Source organism: Uloborus diversus, chromosome 6 (assembly GCF_026930045.1).
Source record: "Uloborus diversus isolate 005 chromosome 6, Udiv.v.3.1, whole genome shotgun sequence".
NCBI classification, from domain to species: Eukaryota; Metazoa; Arthropoda; class Arachnida; order Araneae; family Uloboridae; genus Uloborus; species Uloborus diversus.
In genome coordinates, this window is record NC_072736.1 from 71,506,013 (window position 1) to 71,521,452 (window position 15,440).

General features: G+C 33.8%; 1 protein-coding gene across 1 annotated transcript; it reads right to left on the reverse strand.

Annotated features, from left to right (window-relative positions):
- Positions 1–1,709: 1,709 nt before the first annotated feature.
- On the reverse strand, positions 1,710–14,231 carry LOC129224809 (uncharacterized). Its single transcript, XM_054859358.1, has 3 exons — positions 13,756–14,231; positions 4,387–4,976; positions 1,710–1,840 (listed from the first exon to the last, which is right to left on the reverse strand). The coding sequence occupies exons 1-3, from the start codon at positions 14,229–14,231 to the stop codon at positions 1,710–1,712; spliced, it is 1,197 nt and encodes a 398-aa protein (XP_054715333.1).
- Between the last annotated feature and the right edge of the window lie 1,209 nt (positions 14,232–15,440).

Here is a 15,440-nt window from a genome sequence, read left to right on the forward strand (position 1 = left end):
AGACTTTGAAAGATACAGAAATTAATAGAACATTCGAGAAAATACGGGAAACAGTAGAAACGAAATTTTAGTAAAATTCACTTTGTCCTAGTCGGGATTTGAACCCGGGTCGCTCGTGTGGGAGGCGAGAATTCTACCACTGAGCCAGCGTTATCCAAGGATGATAAGTGCGAACTTCGCTACACTATCATTTTAATCATTTAATAGGGAAATTGCATAAAATTTACTGTTTTTTGCCCATAACTTTTTTTCTAAAGAACAAATATGGTCAAACAAAGTAATGGGATCTAAGTTGAGCCATTCCCTATCCATTAAAAAAAGAATTATCAAAATCGGTTCACTAGGTGAGACGCTATGAGTGGACAAACAAAAAAAAACATACATACGGTATGAATTGATAACCGCCTCCTTTTTGAAGTCGGTTAAAAACCAAGTACAGATCTTCACAGTGAGTTATTAGCTACTGGTATGAGCATGGGTTTATCGAAAATTCGACAAAAGCTGAATGAATTTGAGAGATTTGCACGGACACCAATCAATAAACACTTACAAACACCTACAATGAAGAGAAAACGTTTTGACTAGGTATGAAAATATCAATCCTGGACTGCACAAGATCAGAAGAAGGTTGTATTCAGAGACAAAACGCATTTTATTGTGAACGGGTTTCGACCAAGATTTGTCATGCAGAATGACGAAGAACTCATCAGGGAAGAACATTTCATTCAAACGCTTAAGCACCCTCCGAAAGAGATGATTGGGGTTAATTTACTTTTGAAGGACCTGGCAGCTTATTACTAGCTGTGGGGATAATGAACTCTAAATAATACATTTCTAATAATGGAAAAATAAAATTGTTCGTCTGACAAAAACTTTCGCTGTTGGCGTTAGTATTTTCCAACAAGATCTTCCGAAACGTTTTTTTCAAGAACAGAAATTAGTGGTTTTGGATAACCCTGGTAAAAAATTCTCCCGTTTTAAACTCTAGCAAAAATTTGTGCAGCATTGTAAAGAGACGTGTGAGTAAAATAGACTGCTGAACAAAGAAAACAAAGATTGAGAATATTATAAAAGTTTTGTTTGGTGAGGACGCGACCAAAATGTGTATCCTAAAACAGTAAAATCCATGCCAAACCGCTGACACGATACCATTAAAAACTAGAGGAGGACATATTTTGTATTAGATTGCTGTATCTTGCATGTAAGTTAACCTATACCAACTGAATAACATTTGTGAACATTTTTGAGCTTGTCCCAATTAATTTGCACAGTACTGTAGTCCTATATGAAATATATTAACCTCAATAAGTTGACCACCTGTCTAAGTTAAGCTCTAAACGACTGCTCCGCTTTTAGTCAACTTACACAGTTTTCACAGTGCAGCGCATTGTGCACTTCAATAAAGCCGGAACACTGCGTGATATTTAAAAGGCTGATTTCTTTCCTCACCACGTTAATTTTTTTGAACCTACATTTGACGATGAATTACTACTATATATTCTTTTATAATAATATGCTCTTATTCTTTATTGCGAAATTCAAATGTAACATCGAGTACTCACAACGGTGAGTATACATTTATTGAGAAAAAGAAATGGTACAAATAATAAACTGGGTCTCAATAGTATTTTGTATTCCTTTCTAGAACTTATTACTATGCAGAGAATGTTCAAAGACTTCTTTCTGCGTGATTCTAAAAACCAGTCTTGTCATTTTTTATTGCTCATCGGAAAAGATAGAACAACCTCTTCCAGTCCAGTGCAAAACACAGAAGTATTTAGAGAAATTTCATCGCAGAACACCTGACGATTTAAAATTCGTTCACGGCGCCGTTGAAGAAATCGCTTTGAGAAGACGTGATGAGAATAACACGTCAACGTTAAGCATTACATGACTGATTTGGGCAAATAATATTACCAGAGATGAAACAGGAAAACAAACCGTTGGGAACTGAACATCATTTGTGAAGCATTCGGTTTCTTCAATTTGTAAGCGAAAATGATTAGCTGTTGGAAGTAGTTAATTCTTCATTAAGTAAATTTGATATTAAGTAATGCACTGATTTTATATGAAGTGGGAAAGCATAATATTTTAGGTTTGTTTTAACAAAGACATATTTAGTTGTAGCCAGATAATTAATAGTTAATATGCTCAATAATTACCCTGAATTTATTTGCAGATAGCCCTTTTAATTGGGATATCGGTTAAATGAATATCCTGCTTTATGCAACGATTTTTTAATAAAAACACATTTGTAATTTGCATTTTGATTCCAGATAGAAGAATATTCCGCTTATTACAATTCTTTTTCGTTGCCAATGGCTATTCTATCAAGCGAGCTCGACTGTAACATCAGGCTAAGTTCTTCTCATTTGGCAAAAATTCGACGTGAAGAAACTATTTTGAATTTATGTTTTGTTCCATCTGACAGGTAGTCCAGTGCCTTTAAACACACCCAAGATAAGCCCACCAACAATTTGCAAAGTAACTTGTTGAAAATTATTATAATAGCCTCCTGTAGTACGAACCACTGCTTTACCCTACTGTCAAATCTTATGAACTCGGCCCTTCCATTCAAGAAAGAGCTATCCTAAAGAGTTAATCTTCGAAAATGAGCAACTTTCTCAATGCTTATTTCACCTTCATTACACTTTTGATTCAATAAACTAAGCTGTCCATTATTATCTTATCATGAAAAACTTAAATGGAATCGTTTGTCTGATGAAAGATATTCGCACGAAAGTGAAATGTTTCAAGAAAAAAAAAATATGAAGCACTTTCTTGCTCAGAAGTGCAGACCTAAAGTTATTGCTCGTCAACAACTAGGGTAACGACACCAGTAACAGACAAGGGTCCGGTAACAGACAGTCGTAAGTTTGGATTTAAATAATAAGAATTTTAGACAGGTAAAACTCATGTTGCTGTGGCCTGTGAATACGGTGCAGTCATCTAGTGAGAGAGAGTTTGATCAAGTTTCCTGGTTCAGTAGCCAGAAGTGGCGAAAAGGACAATGTTTGCCACCAGAGAGCGGAATGAATGTGGATGACTACTGGAACAGAAAAGAGCTGCCATGCTTAAAGTCACGACATAAATAGCAAAACACTATAATGAATTTGTCTATACAATAGTTCCTCATTTGAACCTCTTCAACTGTGAAGCTATCCAATCAGAGAGAAAATATATAAAAACTCTTAAAAAACCAATCATAAAATATCGATCAGTTTTTAAAACGCTCTATATATTTACGGATTTTAAGATATATTCCGGATAGGATAAGTTGGAGGGAGAGAAACAAAATTTCAATGCTTCAACTTTTTATCTTTCCTTTTCTTTTGAATAAATTGAGACACAAAATTTTCTGCATTCTGTCCGAAACTAAACTCTCGGAGAATAATCGTGTATGATAAATTCGACTTAATGACTGTTTTTTAACAAAAAAAAAAGTCCCATGCTTCCTTTTACTATACCGTGTTTTCTTTTATCTCAGAGATTAAGAGGTAAAAAGAAGTACTCCATTTATCGCCCCATTAGTTTGATGCAGGTAGATAAAACGCACTGTACGCAACTAATTCAGAAGATTAAGAGAATTTCTAAACCAAAAACTCCCAATATGTTGACCGTAGGTCACATGCAACCCACTGAATCCTCTAAACGTAATCTGAAATTATTTTAAAAGAAGTCAGACAAAAAATTTCATTATGCGCTGAATTTATATAAAGTACACACAAAAGTGTAATTTAGATAAAAATTTAAACTTCCAAATATGGAAAGAGAATATGTGTGGAATATAGAATAGTTTTTCTCATTTACTCCAGAATTCCGTAATTTATGGGTTGTATGGAAACGCCTAAATCGCACATGAAAAATAGATCGGAAGGGAAAGTTTATTCATAAATGTTTTAGTGATAAACTAGTTAAAACTGAAAGGCTGGAATGACTGAGCTGAAGTTATATTTCATGTGTTTCTGGCCTTAGACCCGGTCTAGAGAGTGGTAAATTACTGAAAATAGTTAAAACTGGTTCCTCCGCGTTTTTAAACCTGCTGGAGAGGTTTGTATATATGTCATACAAAGCATTGTGTGTTTATATTTTTAACAAAATACTCCATTTAAAATTTTGGCAGAAATTTACGAAACAAAAATTCCTAACATTTAAGTTGGAAAAATATACAGGGCTACCGTTTGACTAGCAAGACCTTTATTTTCGCAAACGTTATTCCTAGATGTATACTTCCAATTGCAAGAATGTTCAAAATTAGATGACGAGTTAAGGTATTCTTCCTTTTTTAGTTGTAAGAAAGAACAAAACCTCGTTAGAAAGTTTGAAAAATAAAGGACTTTAAGAAACTTTAGGAATAAAACCTAAAATATGGAAATATTTACTTACCTAGATCGTCGATCGTAGGAGATAAGGTCAACGATACCGCGATGAGGACAACAGACATAACCAAGATGAAGATGGATACCGAACCGATAATCATAATAATGATTCTTCTGTGTCGTAGTGGAATGCCACCCATTTCCAACTCCTCCCTCTCGTCAATTCCCTCTTCTTCTGGTTCCTCCTCCTTTTCCTTGGGAGGCCTATGCGAGCCCCGCCTTGCTCCGCCTCCTATCATGGAAGCGGAGGATTCTCTGTGACCATGAACCATCAATGCACCTGGTTCCAAACTAGATCTTGAGCCTCGGTGATGATGATGGTGATGGTGGGGCTGCTGAAGTATTGCAACCTCTTCATCTGAATCAAAGTGACAATTGGAGGATCTGCGACTGCAATTGCTCGATCGACGGCTGCCATGACTTGGTGGGCTAGAACGATGACTGGCTGTGCTAGAACGTCGACTGTGGCTGACACTGGAGCCACTTGATCGTCGACTGCAGGATGTGCAATTGCTGGACCTCCGTCTGTGACCACCTCCGGCTATACTGCAGTTAGATGATCTTCTGGAGCCACAGGCACTAGCATTACTAGATCTCCTAAAGAGGAAGAGAAAAATCAACTTTTCTCGCATTCATTATTGATTTTTTAATTGTTTTCCCACCCACAACCAATAAAAATGTCCACAAAATTCATATAGAGATATAAAATGTCATTTACAAGTACTTCAATTCGTAATCGTATATTACCATAAGTATAATTAACCATAAGTATAAGGCTTAAGAAGTTGTTCCAGCAGATGTTTAATGTCCAAGGAGCTCACAAAATGTAGAGGAATGCGGTGTGGATTGATATCAATTTTGTGAAAGAATACCGAAAATTCTATTAGCTTGTCGTAATTTTTATTTCTTGAATGCAGTACTTCCACTTCATTTCACTATCCCTATTTTTTCCATACAAAAATCAACCCTATTGAACATGTAACAGAACGGTAACAAGGGTTTAAAATTCAATGTGTGCATACTGTGTTTTTTGAAATTGTACGAGATTTTGTCGAGTGTTTTTGCGTATCATGGCATACCATTTGTATTTATTTTTGAATAGCAATACAAAAATATGAATACTTTGTTTTTGATCTTCCTTTTTTTTTTTTTTTTTTTTGGCCTATTCTTCTAGAAAGACGCTATGCTCTAATCTCACCTTCTGCACAAACCCTTAAAACTTTGAACTTGAATATCTCCTTGAGATTTTAGTCGCACAAATATCAAGTTTTTTGTTTTAGTAATATTTTTCAATTTAGATTAGTTCCCTAAGCATAAGTTAGGGGACCTAGAGCCGTATAAAAAGTTACAATTTGTAATTTTTGACTCATTTTCTCTTTTCCATTTCAAACTTTCAATATCTTCACCCTGCATCTGATTTTGAACATCTTTGCAATTCAAAGTATGCATCTAGAACTAACGGTCACAAAAATAGAGATCTTGTAGGTTAAACGGAAACACCCTGAAAATGCAACCCAAATTTAAAATAATAGAATAGTTCCCACTTTTTGAAAAAGTTTATTCTAACCAAATATAAGTGCAAATTAGGTATTTAAATGAACGTGTCACCTTTCTTAGACCTTAAAGTGTGCATTTCATTTCTAATATGCTCAATTAAAACTAATCTCAGACAGAATAATCCAAAGTTTATAGTGATGACATTGACTCAAAAAATTAGAATATTCAAATTAAAGGTGGAAAAACACTTTCAAAAAAAAAAACAATATCAATACTAGAAAGCATTATTTTTTGCTAGATTCAATGCTTTAATAATTTCACACAGGATTCTACCACCCCTGTTTACATTTATCGTTTCTGACACTGTTTCCATACCCTCTTAAATGCAGCAACGAGCTCAATTTTGTTGGTGGCACCAGGTCTTGAACCGCTTTCTTTAGATTTGAGAGTACCACAAATTCTTGATCGTATTGAGATTGGTAGAGTTGCTTGACCAGTTTAATACCAAAATTCCTCCATCTGTTTAAAATCTATGAGTCGATTTAGAGATTTAACACGGAAAAGAATCTTGCTGAAAGATAAAATGTGACACTAAGTGTGTAACTGCTGTGCCTCAGATGAAGTATCATGTAGTATTATTGATAAACAGCAGAAGTCACGCGTTGCTTTATTTTAAATTATATATAATTTCCCAATTCCAGCAGCCTTCCTGCACCCACAAACCAAGAAGGACGTGTCAAAGTGGAGAGAACGTCTTACATAAGATTTGTCATACGCTTTTCTTTTTAAACGTCAAACCCGAACACCTTTTTTTGTTCACAAATATTTCAAAAAAAAAAAAAAAGATTTATCGCTGAATATAATACTTTTCCAACATTGTTGCCTTAGTTTGTGCTTTTCTTTGCTCCAGGAGAGTCGTGCACGTTTCTGCTTCATGTTTATCTTAGCTCTTTCTTCATTAATCCGCATTTGCGACAGCAATTTATGCAACAGTTCAAGTGTAGTTGGCGCGGATAAGATAATTATACATTATATCCAACACTTATGGACGTAAGAAGCATTTTTCAACGATTATTATGTACAATTTACTATAATTTGAGTTCATCTCTGCCAGGTGTTACAATTTTCCTACCTCGTTTACTTCGGTTACTTTTTAGTTGGTCAGTCCTTCTATGTTCCTTTAAAAATCTTACATGCGATAGATTGTAAAACGTTCATTTGAATTGAGTTGGATAGCTTTTTTTCTAACTTTAAGAAATGATGCAATATGTAACTTTGTTTTTTCCCTATTTATCACCTTGACGACTCATTTTAAGCAATAAAAGGCTTTTAAAAGAGCTTAAAATTATCCGAGCGCCAAGCTCTATACTTGTGACAAACTAAAGGGTAACAGGTATGTAAATATTTTCGCATACCTGTTACGAATAGATTATTCTATTTTTTTGACCCATATAAAAAATCTATCTATTTTTCCAGTGTGTTGATGATCTATAAATTGTTAAAATAATAACTGCAAAGTTGTTTAAATTGATTTACCCATTCATGAATAACGAGTTTTAGTTTTTTCAATTTGCATGCGTTCATTTTTCCCGACTCAGAGACAAATATTGTTCGAACAGTTCTGATACTCTATTATTTTGAATTAGGGTTGTAATTGAAAATTGGAGATTTCAACATTCGCCGGTGATTCACCTTTTGCCGATGTCTTATCCATCTAAATCTTGACATTCACCGGTGAATGTTGACATTTACCAGGTTTTGAACTTTGATATATGGAGAGACATAAATTTTAACACATAGTTTGATCCGAAAAAATACTCTCAGTCAAAAAATGGCGATGTAATTAAAAGTAAAAGGTCATTCTGCAGTGTTATGTAAAAAAAAAAGTTGAAGGATATGCGGCAGATGATGATTAAAAGTTGGCAAATATTTAAATTTTAAATAAATCTTATACTAAAGGAAAATGTTAGCGTAAAAAATGTCACCAAAAAAGAACAAGTAAATTTATTCATTAGACAGTTTAAGTGCTTACAAGAAGAGGTACTATTTATAGTCATTAAAAAAAAGTACTCCCAAACAAGTCAATTACCTTCTTGTTCAAACACATTTCAATCCAGTAACTACTTTAAAGTTTTTAATTAATTTATTTCGAAACTTCACTTTTAGTTTAGTTCATAATTAATAAAAGATGATGCTCCATATGTTATATTTACAAAAGCCTTTTTTTTTTTTGCTACGCAAACACGTTTTTAGAACCAACGTCTTTGTATAATTGACGAGAAGAGAAGTTTTATTCAAAATTAAATTTAATTACATTTGGATATAAGGATGCGGGCTCAATTAAAATCAAATTATCTTCTTATGTTCCATTTTTTACGCAAATGTTAAGGTTTGAAATGTTGTTTGAGTGTTGTTTTTGCTTAAAGTTCGTGAAAGTACTGGTTACTAAATTCGGATGTAAGAAAATATATTGCGTATCATTGTAATTTTTATTCAACTTACTAACTGCTGTACTGTGTATTTGAAAAGTTGAGACCATTAAACTTTAAAAAATTGTATCTTACCAATTATTGGTTATCAACTAACCAATAATCTGGAGTGAAAAAATAAATTTTTGAATTTCGAAACGCCTGGGGTCTCAAACGTTGCGTTTTAGCATCAATAGGTTATCCTTAAAATATTAGCCTCCTAGTTTAATAACTTTGGGTTCCTTAATCGACCCGAAAAAGTCCAAAAAAATTTTTTTTTAAATCGATCTTTTTCTTAAACTTTTTTCTTACGAAATTTGAAATATTTAATTTTGTAAATACTTGGAGGTGTAATTGCTTACCCTAGGTAAGGTTAATATCTCCTAAAGTTTAGCTCAATAGACTGATTTCTTCAAATTTTCTAAATGCCGCAAAAAACTCAAAATTGACCATTTTCACATGATCTTACAAAACAAAAATAGGTCAATTGCACACAATATAAATATCTTAAACTTCGAATATAAACTTATTTATCAGTTGCATATTTAATTTCGTCTTTAGATAATTTATTACACTACTTTTAAGAACTTTTGCAATGCGTCATTATTGCAATGTTTTATGCAATAATGGTACAATCCAATTAACAAGCACCCACAAGAAAAAATATTTATTTTAAACAGTGAAAGTTTTTCGGTTATAATATTCAGTAAATCCTTTTGTACCAAATTTTCATTCACACGAGTTCGAATTAAGTCTAGTCTACTTGTAAACAGGGCCGCCTTGTTTGTAGGGTCGAGCGAAAAACCTGAATTTTCAAATTTTGAAACACACAAGTAATTTTCTTTGTTAGTGAAAAATCGCAAAAACATTACCTTACACCACCTGTTGAATATCATTGTACTCTGGTACAAGAACCTGGCTCAAAATACACTGAACACATAGCAGTTTCGTGTAGAGAAGCCTTTGGATCACCCTAGATAAACCTCTCTATTTTAGTTGTTTTATAATTTTGATAAAAGTTATTAAACAACTATAAATTTTAGAAAAATTATTAACTCATCCTCCTTTTCCAAGTTACGTTAATAAGATACGTAATAAGAGATAAGTTAAAAAAATCAACCACCTTCCCTTGAAAAAGTTCTGGATCCGTCCTTGCTTAGCACAATTCTTATTTTTTGTTAAATTACAAATCTTCTGCACATTTCGAAATATAATTTTGAACCTCAGACTAGAACTTAGCTCAATATTGAATGAAAAACGAATATTTGTAACATTAGTTTTCTTTTTTTTTTTTTTTTTCATGAGCAGAAGTGTGAGCAGAAATCGCAAATGAAGTGGCGTCATTCTAAAAATTAGAGCAAACATCATGATCCTATGCTTGGTAATTACCACTTTTTATTTCTAGAATTAGATAATGAGTAATTGGAATATGTGTTTTCATGGACTCCAATTTCCAAAAATTCCCGGAGGAGAATTAACCATTTAAACTAATAGATGCGTCCGTTTCTGCCTACAAAATAGATGTTTGGCTTTCATATTTTCGGTGGTCAGATTAAATGTACCATTTAAAATTTTCCGAATACTACATCTTGGCACGATGCAACCAAATTTTAATAAACTAAATTGCGCTTCGGTGTTTATTCATTGGCAGGTCTACCGTACCTAACTTTGTAACCTTTTAAAAATCTCCATTACCTGTCAGATAAAATGGATCACGACTCAATAACTTGTCACAAAAGTCTACCGAAAAAATTAAACAAGTTCTTTAGAAAATGTTCGCCAGATATGTTATGACTAAGATTTGAGAGCGTGCTTACATTGCCAAGGAAGGGAATCCAATCATTACATGGCAGAAGTTAATAGCGAATACATGTTACACTAAGTCTCGCCCGGAACTGATTGCATCCATTTCCGAAGAGTGGCTCTAATCTGTTTCCGAGAAAGTCCCGAGAAAACGGTACCTCAAAGCATTTGCGGTCACAAAATGTCTGTGAAATGTGATTTATTTTGGAAATAGAGATAATTGATCCTTAGGGACTATGCAACGTGTTCCTCAGTTCCAAATTTATTTTATTAGTTAACGAAAACACATAATTTTTAAATGCTATTTCCCCATGATTTTGAAAGAATGTTGTAAAAAAGAATTACATATTGCTAAAGTAATCCTTTTAATTTTATGTTGGAAATGTCGTTCTCAGCACATCTTCACATGTTCTTTCCTACTGTAAAGGCTCTTTTATTCGAGAGAGAGATAGATTACTTTTAATTAAAGATAAAGTTATAATAATGTACTTAACTACCCAAATATTTCTGAGTTGAATAAAAAAGGAATTAAATTTTGAAAAATAGAAGCACTTTGCATATGAAGCAGTGAGAAGCAAATAGATCTAAGTGGGCATCTTTACGTTTTGAGTAAAACCCGTTTAAAGATAAGATCCTTGGCAGACTTTCATTTTTCTCATTCTTGCTGTATAACAGCACCTGCCAGGACTGCTAGTACTACATCTTGCCCCAAGACAAAGGAGAGGTACCTACCATGTGTACTGGTAATCTCCAAATTTTTAATTTTGTAACTTACATCCCTTTGCTTCTCACTGCCTCATATGAGGCAATGAGAAGCAAAGAGATGTCAGAGGACATTTTCAAATTTTGAGTAAAACGTTTTTGAAGTTCTGGTCCTACTCAGGCTTTCATTGCATTTTTTTTTCTAAATAATGCTATACAGCACCTACCAGGGCTAGTAGTACTGTCTCTTGCCCCAAGACAGATGAGTGGTTCACCTATCATTTGGACGCGTAATCTCGAAATTTTTAATTGTGTCACTTACCATTTGGACTCGTAATCTCGAAATTTTTAATTGTGTCACATACCTTTGCTTCTCACTGCCTCATATGTCCCATCATTTTGCACAAAATAAACACTGGTGGACAAAATTAAGAGCTGGAAAGGGTCAAAAAAATTTATCCCGCATTTTGAAACGAAATACAGACCTCCTTCACACGAGGTAACTTATAGTTGGGAAAACCTCACCTGGTAGCTACGCAGATCCTCATAACAGCATTACAACGCTGCCAGGTTAGGTTTGCCTCAACTTTAGTTGAATCAATTTTCCAACGGGTGGTTATTAGGAACTGTAACCAGGTAGAAAAATGAAGGAATCACTTGTTATCTTTCTCACTACAGTCAACCATGCCTCTACTATTATCATCCTGATAAGTGTAATCAACTTTTTAGTTGATTACACTCATCGGGATATTGCCAAGCGTTCCTTCTACGTACTTTTTCTATGTTCAAAAAACAAGTGTTATAAATATTTTTCACTTCTTATCCTTCTCACGACAGTCAACCGTGCCTTTACTATTATCATCCCGACGAGTGTAATCAACTTTTCAATTGATTCATTGCCAAGCGTTCCTTCTACACACTTTTTCTTTGTTCAAAAAACAAGTGTTTTAAATATTTTTGATAGTTTTTACTTCCTATAGCGTTGTTTCTTATGCTCCATCACTTTTTTTTTCTTCTGAAAACGGGTAAACGCTAGCATTGTTTTAGAATGCATATTTGTAATTTTCTGTAGAATATTACCAAGAACATTAAGCATCACTAATACGGCAAGGAAGAAAACGACCTTTTCATTTCATTCACTAGCAAGAAAATGCTGCTGAAACTCAGATATATCTAGATGAAATATGAAATATTTTTTTTTATTATTATTATTTCTCTCGGTAATGAATTAATTTAAACAGAACTAAAGGCTCGTTTTATGGCCATTTCTTTTCTACAGCACATAGAGAAAATGAATCCTCCCACTCTCCTCTTCATTTCACTTACTTTTTCAAAGATAGTACTTATAGTATAATACCAAAAAATGAATGAAAAAACTAAGATTGTTTTAATATCGCAACTTCTCGTTTGAAATATTAAATTTATTTGTTTATTTTTTAAGCGGTTGATTTAAAAATGCATCATTTAACATTTGCAGTTTTCGAATTGACACTAACCTATTTAATGGAAAGTATTAAACCTGTTCTAGGAAATGGGTTTTTTCCGAAATTTTAAAATATTTTTTTCTGAAAGAACATGCTTAAAAAGGTAGGATTTCAATATTTTTAAATAATTTGACAAATTTTAATATTTTTAAACAATTATCTAAATTGGTGCCCAGATTCAATTCATTTTTGACGCTTCTGCACATTGCATCACAAGTGATGAAATGCCGTTCATTGACGTCGTTAGCGCAGAACACAATATTTGATTCCTTTCTTTATTATCATGTGCTGGTAAAGCGGGCGACAGCAAAACGTAAGCATTTAGTTGCCAATGGAGTAGTGTGCCAAAGTACATCATTTGTGACGTCACGAAGACCACGCCTTTTTTTCCAAAATTGAAAATTTTAAAAAAGTAAATAAAAAATAATAACTGTAGGAAAAATAAAAAATAAAATCTGTTTCTTTTTTTTTTTTTTGCTTATTTTATTGATTTCATTGACTAACAGCAGTACTTTTGACAGAAGGAAACACCTCCAATAGAGCAGAAAAAGTGCAATAGTATCAGTTGTCACACAACCCGAATATTACAGGATAATTTAAAATTTAATCGTTTAGATGCAGATAAGGGTTGTCCATAAAGGGTGTCACACTTTTGTTTTAACATTTTAGACCCGTTCCCCTTCTGTCATTGTTGCGAAATATGTAAATTTGGATTAAGTGGCGCTGCTTCACACCATACAAGGAAGTTGCTTTTGGCTTTGTAGTGAGTAGTGTTCATAATTTGGGCATGTGTTGCATCCGTGCAAGAATGTGCAAGTTTTTTGTTTGCACGAATAATAATTTAGTTAAACTGGTTTGGTAAATGTCTGGAAAATTAGAGACACAACTTTATCGTAGGATTGCTGCAATTTAGTAAAGAAAGTCATAATTTGCCACACTTCACCTTACCCATACACTTCCTCTGTTACATGTGACGCGATTTTTCAAAAACATACTATTTCAAAAAATGAGCAATGTCACACTTCTTGTTACTCCCTCACTCTCCCTTGTTACAATCTGTCACAATTTTACAAATCACCACCCCTTTCAAAGCGGGACATCATTTGAAGCAGATAGAAGCAAAGGAATGTAAGTGCCAAAAGTAAAACTTTGGATAAAACCTATCCAAATGGTCAATGATCCTCGCCTCGGTCTTCAGGCAAAAGATCCAAAACTAATGGTCCTGGTAGGTGCTACTTTACTGCAATATTTAGAAGAATTTTTCAAAGAAAGCCTACCTAGGACCAGAATTTCAAACCCATTTTACTCAAAGCTTGAAAATTTGAAAATGTCCACTTACATCCCTTTGCTTCTCACTGCCTCATTTGTGGACTACCCATAAAATATTATAGAGATTAAAACAAATATGTGTTTTAAACTTACCTAGATGTAGGAGTCAATCTATCTCGGGGGATATCCAGATCATGGTAACAGGACGAGCTTCTCCTGCCGGAATTGCTTCTATCCGGACTCAGCCGTAGTTCTGTATCCGGGCAGGAGGCTTTGCGTTCCTTATGGTGATCTTTACCCGGGCGATCCTGTAGGGAATACCTCCTATTCGCTCCAAGGGCGTCTTGTGGGAGAGGAAGAAGGTAGAACTCAGAAAGCTGGTGCTGAGACAATGAACCATTGGGCGATCTTTGGTTGTCGTTGTCGCTGGTAATCAACAGAATGATCCCATCGTGCAAATGCTGTTGTGCAGCTGCAATGCTGGCCTTTCGAAGGTCGATGGTGGGCACCTGTGGAGCACGAGGCGATTCCGGGCTGTCTGCAAATGGTATGTCGTCTTCGGGTTTGGAAGTTTCTTGCTGGATGATGGGCAACTGTATATTGCTCGGTCCAGGCTGTGGTTCATCCATGTTCTTAGAAAGGAATTTACCCGAAGTAATCGACTGGCTTCTTATTTTCGTAAAACGTACTTAAAAAACAGAAGTTAACTTTGTTTATTGTAATTCTAAGATATCAAACACATTCACACCTTTGCAAAAGTGCACAAATTTTCATCAACTCTTGCCTCTAAGAATAGTGATTATATTCAAAGTGTGGCACAAGAGAACTTTTTTCCAACATAAAACTCTTTCCGTTCGTGTCAAGAGTACTCGAGATTGTTCCAATGCGAGTTGATGCTTACTTCAAATAAAGTATATGTATAGATACTAACTGTTTGCAATTCCTTAAAACTAATGATGTTTAAAAATAAATTTCATTGCTTAGGTCAATTCCAAAACAACAGTTTACTTATTACGAGTTCAAATAAATAAATTTTAATTAAACTACTGATTTAAATAGGCAAATTATGTTACGTAAAACAGAATTTAAAAACTTTACAAGGAAAAATTTTAAGAATAAAACTAACACTTTGATCCATTTCAAAACTTCTTTTTGCCAATCTTTAAAATGTTTCAGTTATGCTTGAAGCACAATTCTTAATACCATTGACTGAAAGTAAAACTGTTGTAATCAAATACCTGATTTACCATAAACAAATTGTCCTCATCAGTTTTTTAGTGTACTTTCTTACAATGAAAAAAGTTGTAGGCCTACTTATGCTCTAGAAAAGTAAAGTCTTTTTGAGTTTGAAAACTCTGGGCTAGACAATCAAACACGCAATTAAAAAAAGGGTTACACCTGCAAGTATACACCTTCTGACTAGATAGAAACAGAAATGTAAACAGCTTACATATAAAACTTACTTTTATCGTGCAGGTAATCTATCCTAGTGCTACTCTTACGTCTTTATTACTATTTTGGGGCGGATAATATTGCTCAAAGACTCTTTATTCAAGATAACACTGTACTTTCAATACTGCAATTAATTTTTAAGCTCTTTCTTTTGCATTAATATAAAATACGGATCTTGAAAATTCACTAAAGATGTGTAGAGATTTTTCACAATTATTTGGAGTTTCTCAAAGAAATATTTAACTACTCAGAAAACTGTTGCATATCACGTCGTTAAATTATTATCAATGATAGAAGCAAAGTTTTCCAAAAATACATTGTAATCCTTATGACACAATTGTTTATCGATATGTATATATTTGGCACTTTCCGTAGAATCAATATAA

Excerpts from the sequence above, each read along its gene's own strand:
- LOC129224809 (XM_054859358.1), bottom strand. The coding sequence starts at position 14,231 with ATGGATGAACCACAGCCTGGACCGAGCAATATACAGTTGCCCATCATC. Across the intron at positions 4,977-13,755 it reads AGATTGACTCCTACATCTAG|GAGATCTAGTAATGCTAGTG; the intron begins GTAAGTTTAAAA and ends CTTCCTCTTTAG. Across the intron at positions 1,841-4,386 it reads TCCTACGATCGACGATCTAG|TTCTTCAACGGCGCCGTGAA; the intron begins GTAAGTAAATAT and ends TCTCAAAGCGAT.